Here is a 9,583-nt window from a genome sequence, read left to right on the forward strand (position 1 = left end):
TTTATTCCAGAGCTTAGGAGTAACAGCCCACCGTGGGACTGTCAGCAGTGTGGGTGCTCTGGAGTCATCAGCCCCAGAGTCGCCATGGGTAGTGCAGTCCCCAGGCCCCCACTTGTCTCATCTCTCCTGGTCAGGGTGACTGACGTCCTGGGGAGGGAGGGGCCGCTGCAACCAGAAGGCACCCTTCCAGCCACGCTGCCTCTCTGGAGCAGGAAACAGACGGGCGTGACCCCCAGGGTCTGCCTGAGAGCAGGAGAGACACAGGCCGGCCGCCGCTGGCCAGGGCCGGGGCAGGCGGGGGCTCCCTCCGCAGCTGACCCCCGCGGGGTCCCGGCCCCTCCCTCCTTGTCTTGCAGAAGGCGCCCCTCCTGTTGCACTACAGACCCAAGATGGACCTGCTGTGAGCACAGCGGAGACTCGGCGCCCAGGCGCCCAAGGGCATGCGCCAGGCGGGGCCACAGCACAGGGGTGCTGCCCTGGGCATCGTGTGGACCGGACCTCGAACAGAGTATTTATCACTTTTGTATGAGAGAGAATTGGCACGCGACGAGACGCTCGGCACAGGGTTACAGACGTGGCGCGCGGGGCCCAGCGTGAGGACAGCGAGGCGGCGGCCTTCATTCCAACACGCGACCTTTGCTTGCTTTCCAGGCCTTGAAAATCTCAGTCACTTCCGTTCAGTTTATGGATTAGGTTTCACGATAGCCCCCAAATACTTGTACGTTTATTGAATCCTTGCTAAGTTATTGAAAAAATGTCTTTTCCCGGTGAATGACGATATTTATGTTGCCTTTAGCTTCCTGAAGACTTAGAAGATATATAAAAATTTAATTTAAAAGCAACCAAAAGAGGTTTCCATGAGTATCGTGAGTTAACCATGGTATTTCATTTTCCGCGTTAGGGAATGTGAAGCCAGGGGGGGCTCTGACCCCCGGGGGACCCAGAGCCCAGGGCAGGGTGCTGCAGCCTCGCCAGTGCCGCTGCTCAGCAGAGTGGACGGGACCAGTCAACGCTGGTTTTCAGAACAGTTCTTCCCAAAACTTGCTTTTATTAAACAGGGCACAGTTGCTCAGTGCCGCCGTTACCTTCACGCTGATTCTTTTCCTTTTTCGTTTTGCAGAAGGAATTGATGGTGGTTGTGGGGGTGGGGCTGGCACCCGGGGGTATGCCTCCACTGAAGCCCCAGGCGTGCAGACCCCAGGGCCCGCCCGGTCCACCCTCGGCGGCGGGCACGTCCGCCCTGCCCACCCCCCTCTCCCGGAGCAGACGGTGGGGCCGGCGGGGTCCTGTGCGTCAGAAGCTGCTGTCCTCAGTTACTTAGGACCTAAAACCCGGCAAAGGCAGCACACCCTCTGTTAACCTTTCTCCTCCCAAATGTTCGTATTTTTGTGGAACTCGAGAATAAACTCTTTGCCAGCACATCCATCTTTGTTCTTTCAAGATTGTAGTTTGGAATGTGTGGAGGCAGGAGTGAGGCGAGGGCCCTTCCTGGGTGCGAGCGTGTCCCGGCTGCGTGTCTGTCCCCGTGCGCGTCCGGCGGCTTTTGCCTGAGCTTCGGGCTCTTCCCTGCCGTCACCTTGGCACCCTGGGGTCCTGGGGCCGCCTCGTTCGGTAGGAAGGCTTGATGGTCTCCTGAGAGCTGGGTTTTCCGTGAAGAGCTTCACCTTGGTGACTAGGATTCCTCCTGAACTTGCTTTGGCAGTGGTGGTCAGGCTCATTGACTCTCAAGTTTGTTTGTTTTCTCTTACTCCGAGTTTCATGTGCATAAACGTCAGAAGCAGCTCCTTAGTGATGCGTACAACAGAGGAGCTCAGTCCAAGGGGTTTTAATCTGAGGCCTTTCAGAAAATAAAGCCAAGTTTTCCCTGGGAGTCGGTCACAGTTCGCCTCTTTATTTAAGCCCATTACTCCCAGACTGTTTGAATTATTAGTTACCTAAGCTCATTTTTCATCCAAATCGTTTTTTAAGAGTTCCTATTACAAGGGTTTAATGAGTAGATGTGTATGAGTAAATATTACCTGTCTACCTCAGATACACATTTCTGCTGAAACGTTCTATAAAACCATGTGCTCTCAATGCAGTTGAAGTATAAGACTAGAATTTAGGTATTCTGTGTGGTCAAGGTAAGGAAAGATTAAACAGTGTGAGCATCAAAATTCAAATACCATTAATTCAGGGTCAGACTAACAGGAGCCTGACTGTGTGGTCTCATAGCGCGTGCCTGTAACCTCGTTCTGTCTTTGCGATCACTTGAATTTGCTATGGTGCTAAGTTGATGTACTTAATACACAGAGAGGTGGAGGCGGGTGAGCCGGTGCCACCGTCCCCCTGGGCCCCGAGCACCCCCGGTCCTGCGTGTGTAACGTGTGGCCCTGATGAAACCTCAGCAGCAGAAGTACCTATTTTTCTAAGATGTCCCCGTGCAGACTGTCTTCACTGCAGGAGAGCCCGGTCCTGCCACCTCTGTCCGTCGCAGCCTTAAGGGCCGGCGCTGGGGCCCTTTCAGCAGAGGGAAGCCTGCCCTGTCCTCGCGCGTCTGCTTAACATCAACGGGAGACTCTCATCTTTTCCAGCATGAAAGCCGGGATCAGTTAGTGATTGGATCCTGTCACTTTTTTCTTCCTTAAACAGATGGAGTTACTGTGAAGCAGTTTCCACAACCGATGATGCTGGTAAAACAAACGCTGTCAGCAGCAGCAGCAGCGAGCCTGTCACCGTGCAGGGCCTCACTAGACACAGGCGTCACAAAAACAGAAGATTCAGAGAGAATATATAATATTGAGTTTAAGATTTGGGGGGTGAAAAGAAGAAAACCTAACTTTATAAAATTATTTATTCTATTTTAAGCCCTTTATCATATTTTCCCATCCAATTGTTTGTTTTCAGTGGTCCAGCTTTATTTACAGGCATATAAAATGAAATTGTGAGGTGTTTTGCAAGCTTCTTCTTTTTTCTTTGAGTAGCTTTGATTTGTGTGTTTTGTCTCGTGGACGAAGCGCGGTTTGTGCGTCTGTGCAGCAGGCTCCAGCGCGTTCGCTAGAGTTACGTTGAGTGGTCTGCAGCATCTGTCTGCTGACTTGAAGGAGGTGCAGGGGGGCCCTCCGAACGTGTACGCTCAGCTCGGATTCTTCCTGTCCGTCGTGGTCCTCACGAGAATGCTGTTGTCGCGAGTGTGTGGGGGCCTGCGTGGGGGTGTCGGCCATCGGTGAGAGTAAGGGACCACGTGGCGGAGACCGGCCTCGTGCCTTGGGCCCGCGTGCTGGCGGCCCAGGACACGCCCCCTGCTGACCACAGCTGAGACGGTGCTACTTCCCGGGCTCCGGAGCCCTGCAGGGCGTGCGGCCTCCACGCCCCCTCGTGATATTAGAAGTCTTTAGAAATTCATTTGTTTTTTTTCTCAAAGCCCACAGGCTGTATTTTACAGTGATTTTTGAAATGTGTCATTGGATTGAATATTCCAGGAACGAGCCAACTGATTTCTTCTTTGTACGCGAATATTTGATGTGCTCTCAGACACTGAAAATACATTGAGTGCAGATAAATCACAAAAAGCTCAGTTTCTCTATTTCCTCAGGAAATCATTTACACTCCAGCACATCACGTGTGACCTTCACGTGATATACCAATGTGTTTCTTGCCTTGGTGTTTAAACTAAATAGGTTGGGATAAGTTGTTAAGAAACGATTCGGACGACACCGAAGTCATCGCCGAGATTCTGCCCCTGCTGGGGAGCTGCCCATCTCGTCAGCTCACGAGTCTCCACGTCTGGGGCGCGTCTGAGGGCCTGAAATTTTGCGTGTCCCTGAGCACGTGTGTAGCATTCGTGTAAATGTCTATTCCAACAGCTTCGTCAGGTGCAAGAAAACCGATTTTCCTGAAAGATGTAGTGTTCGGGGGCGAGAGCCCTGCCCCTGGCGTCCCACGTGGAGCTTGGGGGCTGTGGGGGGTTTGGAGGTGACGCTGCACACACACGTTTCTGACTGTTTAGTTTGGAAGTTTACATTTTTTATGCTTTGTGTTGGTGTGTAATTTTTTTGTACTATTGGTGGCTAGATTTTAATCTAAAAATCTTTTTTGGAATATTGCTTAAATGTTTTGATTTTATGATAGTGAAGCTTGTATTCAGTGTTTTGCCAATTGATATTATATGCTTGTAATAAAAGCAAAAGGAAAACCTACCTAATTCTCTGAAGCTGGATGTTTGTTACCTAAGATGTTTGTAAGATAGGTGCCCTGTTAGGGTGATCCAGTGCCCTGTGTATCGGTGAGGACGCACACGCACCGCACCAGGCCCACCCTCCCGGCCTGGACCCTGTGCCCCACGCGGCATTCGTGGCTGTGACCTTGGATGCTGGCTTCATTGGGCTGGGCTGGTGTTTGGCGCCAGAGGTTTAATGGGGACTCTGGGAGCCCACGCTTGTCTGTTTGCCTGGAGAGGGAACTGTCTTTGGTTTGGAGCTGTGTGTGCCAGGGGAGCCGTGTTAAAGAAAACCTCTGATTCCTGTTACCGGCAGACAGCCAGCAGATTGGCACCCTCTTCTTGTGTTAGCTGGGCTTCCCCAGAGCACAGGCCCTACAGGACACATGCGCACACACGTTTCTTGTGAGGAGGCCCTCAAGGGGGCTAAGTGATGCCCATCCCCACGGGAGGAAGCAGACTGCCCTTTCTAAGGCTCGTCTCACCTAAGACACCCTCACACACACACCAGAATAATCTTAACTCGGGCACTGGGGCCCCGTCAGGTTGACACGTGAAATCAGCCATTGCAGACAGTTCAAGGGGAAAAGTACTATGCCCCAAACTTAATTTCCAAAGGTTAAGTAATTTACAGCAACCTTGAAAATCTGAGAAAGCTAGAATTGAAAAAAAGGAGAATGTATTGACCAAAACTACAGTCCTTGAGTTTCAGATCAGTAAACTTATACTGGAGGTAATTGCTTCACAATGTTGTTAGTTTCCGCTGCACCACGGGGAATCAGCGTAACTGTACATATACCCCCTCTGCCTTGGCCCTTCCCCGCCCCCGCCCCCCAGGTCATCCGGGAGCACGGGGCTGAGCTCCCTGCGTTACACAGCGGCCCCCGCTCCAGCTGTCGTACACGTCACAGTGCGTGTCTGTCAGGCTCCCAGTCTGTCCCCCTCCCCCCCCCACACCGCTGTTCTCCGTCTGCATCTCCGTCCCTGCTGTACAGCTGGGCTCATCTGTGCCACTGTTCCTAGCTTCCGTATATATGAGTTAGTACATGCAGCTCAGTAAACTTTAAAGATAAATTTAGCCTTAAGAGATTAATTGTACCTATTCTACTTACTTTTGGTAAGTCATTTACCCCATCTCATGAGTGTCAAGATGCCAAAGCCACATGTAAACGCTCACCGACGTGCTGGGCGCACGATTAGGTCCCGCTTGTTGGGCTCCACGAGGACAGCAAGCCGCCAGGCAGGTGCCTGGGGAAGGCGAGTCCGGGAAAAAGCCAGAAGGCGACAGGCCAGGCCCCTGAGCCAGGAGGACGCGCTTCGAGGGAGGGACGGATGATCGGCTCCGCCTGGAGCTCTGGCAGGAGGTTCACTTCTCCAGCGAGAAGCCGGCAAGTCCCGATTTCACCGCCAGTGCCGTACCCACCACGGCCACGCGCCTGAGCTAGGCGGAGCGCTGGCTGGGAAAGGAGTGCATCGCGCACCAGGAGCCTTCCGCCCCTCCTGCTGCCCGTCCAGGTTGTCTCCTCTGACTCTTGGTTCCTAAGGATAAACCGCTGGTGGGGCAGCTGAGGCTAGGCCTGGGGGCGGGCCCTCCTGCTCCGTCAGTTCCCGGAGCACGGCTGCGCTCTCGTAACAGGACGCTGCGGTCTCGTAACAGGACGCGCCACCACCTCCATCCAGGCAGACGCACAGCCGGGGCTTTGTGTTGTGGCGGGTGGCCCGAGGGACGCTTCCCCAGCCTTGAGGCCTGCCTGTCTCCACCACCAACAGGCTGATGTGTCCGTAGGACTCTCACTACAGCCTCATTGTCTCTGGATTTTATTGGGATGTGAAAATATTAATCATTTGACCATTACATTGAATCCTGTGGGGGGGTGTGTGTGTGTGTGTGTGTGTGTGTGTGTGTGTTTCGGGTACTACGATACAAAGTTACTTCTTTAGGAACATTTTTAGTCAAAAATCTTTTGAAGCATAGAGAGATCTGGCCTTTATAACAAATAGACTAAGTCTGAAAATGCACCAAATAAGAATATATTGTTGGTGGGAAATGGTTTCTCTACTAACATCCTGGGCAGCACAAAGAAGCTGTTATTCCAGCTTCTCGGAAGCACCTGTGGTGATTCTGCGGCTCATAGTCTGCTGTCGTAGGACCCCTAGGCTTGGGCAGGGGCATCCTGGAACCCCAGGGCTCTGGAAGGAGGGTGTGGTCCTGGGACCCTGGGGCTCTGCAGAGAGGTGAGAGGTGTGGTCCCGGGACAGCCAGGGCTCCTGAGAGTCAGGGGTCCCAGGGACCCACACTTCTTTCTCTTCCTTTTCCTATGTGGTCCTGAGGCTCTGCAGGTGTTACAAGTTCACCTCCTCCTGCCCCATGTCTGTCTCTGACCCCACACCCAGGCAGCTGGAGGGGCGCAGAGCCTGCCCCTTCCCAAGATTGCAGCCAAGAGGGGCTGAATGCTCCCCATGGAGCTGTGACTGGTCTGGTCCACCTGCTCCCCCAGCACCCCGGTTGGCCCCTGCAAGGGTTCATTTCATTTCAGGGACTTGCTTTGCGATCCTCATGGGTGGGGGCCCCCTGGGGCCTGCCAGAATCTCAGGGTGTGTGTTCTGTTTGTTATCCGGCGTGGAAAGCACCTCCTCCTGTTGGGTCCGTGTTGGCTTTTCGCCCACAACATGCCGCGTTCATGTGCTTAGACTTCCTTCAGGGTCTCACAGAAGCTTTTCCACGTTTTCTTCATGCAGTTCACACACATTCCTCGTTTGGTTTATTTCATGTATTTTCTCTGGGAGGTGGGAGCACCTGATATTGTGGGGTAGAGAAAACAGGTGTTTGTGCTCAGTCTGCCGGTTCTGACTGTGACTGGTAGATGTCCTCGAGCCCACCCCGGCGACAGCCTCAGAACCACACGGTCCCACTGCTCCTCACCCAGAAGAACATCAATGGGCAGAGACCTGCTGTGCAACCCGACTTTAGTGGGGATATTCTTAACATCGCCATTTAAGCACAATTGTTGTGGGGGGTTGATAAATACCAGTTTTTAAGTCAAGAAATTTCCTTCTTTTAAAGCTTACTGGACATTTTAGGCTGGAATATGTGATTCCCATTTTATTTTTTAAGTTAAAATTTTTCAGTAACCTTCCTGTTCTGCTTTTGAATTTTTAACACATATGGATTCATGCAGCCACCACTACAGTCAGGACACAGAGTGGCTCCATCACCCCAAAGACGACCTGGTGCCAACCCTTTTTTCACCACCCCCTGGAACTCCTGGCAGCCACTGACCTCCAGCATTATAACTTTGCCTTCTCAGAAATGCCGTGTAAGTAGAATTGTGTACCTCACTTCAGAGACCGGTTTCCTTGCCTCCACGTGCTGCCAGGCGGCCACATGGTTTATGCTTCCTGTGACGTGGATGAGCCGCAGTGTGTCTGCCAGTTCACCTGGTGAAAGGCGTTTGCATTTGCAGCGTTTGATGATTGTGAACTTCACATACAGATTTCCAGGTGGATGTAAGATTTCTCTACAAAGCAGGATTGCTGGGTCATATTTTCACTTTAAGAAAGGAGTAAGCCGTCTGTTTTCATTCCAGTCCCAAAGACAATGCCAAAGAATGTTCAAAGTACCACACAATTGCAGTCATCTCACACACTAGCAAAGTAATGCTCACAATTCTCCAAGCCAGGCTTCAACAGTATGTGAACCAAGAACTTTAAGATGTTCAAGCTGGATTTAGAAAAGCCAGAGGAAACCAGAGATCAAATTGCCAACATCCATTGGATCATAGAAAAAGCAAGAGAATTCCAGAAGAACATCTGCTTCATTGACTATGGCAAAGCCTTTGACTGTGTGGATCACAACAAACTATGGAAAATTCTTCAAAAGATGGGGATATCAGACCACTTTACCTGCCTCTTGAGAAATCTGTATGCAGGTCAGGAAGCAACAGTTAGAACTGGACATGGAACAACAGACTGGTTCAAAATTGGGAAAGGAGTACGTCAAGGCTGTATCTTGTCACCCTGCTCATTTAACTTATATGCAGAGTACATCATGCGAAATGCCAGGCTGGATGAAGCACAAGCTGGAATCAACATTCCCAGGAGAAATGTCAGCAACCTCAAATATGTGGATGACACCACCTTTATGGCAGAAAGCAAAGAGGAACTAAAGAACCTCTTGATGAAAATGAAAGAGTGAAAAAGCTGGCGTGAAACTCAACGTTCAGAAAGCTAAGATCATGGCATCCAGTCCCATCACTTCATGGCAATTAGATGGAGAAACAATGGAAACAGTGACAGACTTTGTTTTGAGGGGGCTCCAAAATCACAGCGAATGGTGACTGCAGCCATGAAATTAAAAGGTGTTTGCTCCTTGGGAGAAACGCTATGACAAACCTAGACAGCATATTAAAAAGTAGAGACATTACTTTGCCGACAAAGGTCCGTCTAGTAAAAACTATGGCTTTTCCCGTAGTCATGTATGGGTGTGAGAGTTGGACCATAAAGAAAGCTAAGCCCCAAAGAATTAATGCTTTTGAACTGTGGTGCTGGAGAAGACTCTTAAGAGTCCCTTGGACAGCAAGGAGATCAAACCTGTCAGTCCAGAGGAAATTAGTCCTGAATATTCATTGGAAGGTCTGATGCTGAAGCTCAAATACTTTGGCCACTTGATGCGAAGAACTGACTCACTGGAAAAGACCCTGATGCTGGGGAAGATTGAGTGCAGGAGGAGAAGGGGACGACAGAGGATGAGATGGTTGGGTGGCATCATCGACTCAATGGACATGAGTTTGAGTTAAACTCTGGGAGTCGGTGATGAACAGGGAGGCCTGGTGTGCTGCAGCCCATGTGGTCGCAGAGTCAGACACGACTGAGCAACTCAACTGTATTGAACTGAAGCCCTCCCTTCCAACCCCATCCTGAGGGTCTTTCTCAGTCCATTTTTGGTACGGACAGTTCCGCCAGAAGGCACCCCAGAGACAAAGGCTGGGATCCAAATCCTCTTTTGGAGGTGTGGGGACCTCTAGGTCCAGGTAGAGATGAAATTCGGGGGATGGAAGACAGCCAGTGAAAAAGCGGAAAGCAGCCCTGAAGTCCAGGAGACACCTCCACTGCCTTCCACACCGCACCCCCTCCCCTGCCGCGGGAGTCCAATTGCCCCCCTACCCCCGCGATGACCCCGCCACAGGAGCCAGCTTCACCCTCCCCCCTGGAATTGGACTGCTCTCGTCCTGCCACCCCCATGCCCTCCACCCCGCCCCCACCCCCACCATGACTCAAACCCCAGGAGCCAGCCCCGCCCCCAGGTGCTGGCCCCGCCCCCAGTGCAGGTGTCCCCCTTCAAACAAGCAGTTTCACAGGACACGTTGACATGTCGCCAGACAGAGC

The 9,583-nt window shown here is 51.7% G+C and overlaps 1 protein-coding gene across 2 annotated transcripts in view; it reads left to right on the forward strand.

The window, feature by feature from the left end:
• The window catches only part of PCGF3 (polycomb group ring finger 3), a 45,519-nt gene extending 41,341 nt beyond the window's left edge, over positions 1–4,178 (forward strand). For both annotated transcript variants that reach the window (XM_070366790.1, XM_070366789.1), the window contains exon 11: positions 357–4,178. In XM_070366790.1, coding sequence (XP_070222891.1) covers positions 357–404 — 48 coding nt within the window. In that variant the 3' untranslated portion in view covers positions 405–4,178. The remainder of the gene's footprint in view (positions 1–356) is intronic.
• The last annotated feature ends 5,405 nt before the right edge of the window (positions 4,179–9,583 follow it).

Source organism: Bos mutus, unplaced genomic scaffold (genome assembly GCF_027580195.1).
Source record: "Bos mutus isolate GX-2022 unplaced genomic scaffold, NWIPB_WYAK_1.1 CTG207, whole genome shotgun sequence".
NCBI classification, from domain to species: domain Eukaryota; kingdom Metazoa; phylum Chordata; class Mammalia; order Artiodactyla; family Bovidae; genus Bos; species Bos mutus.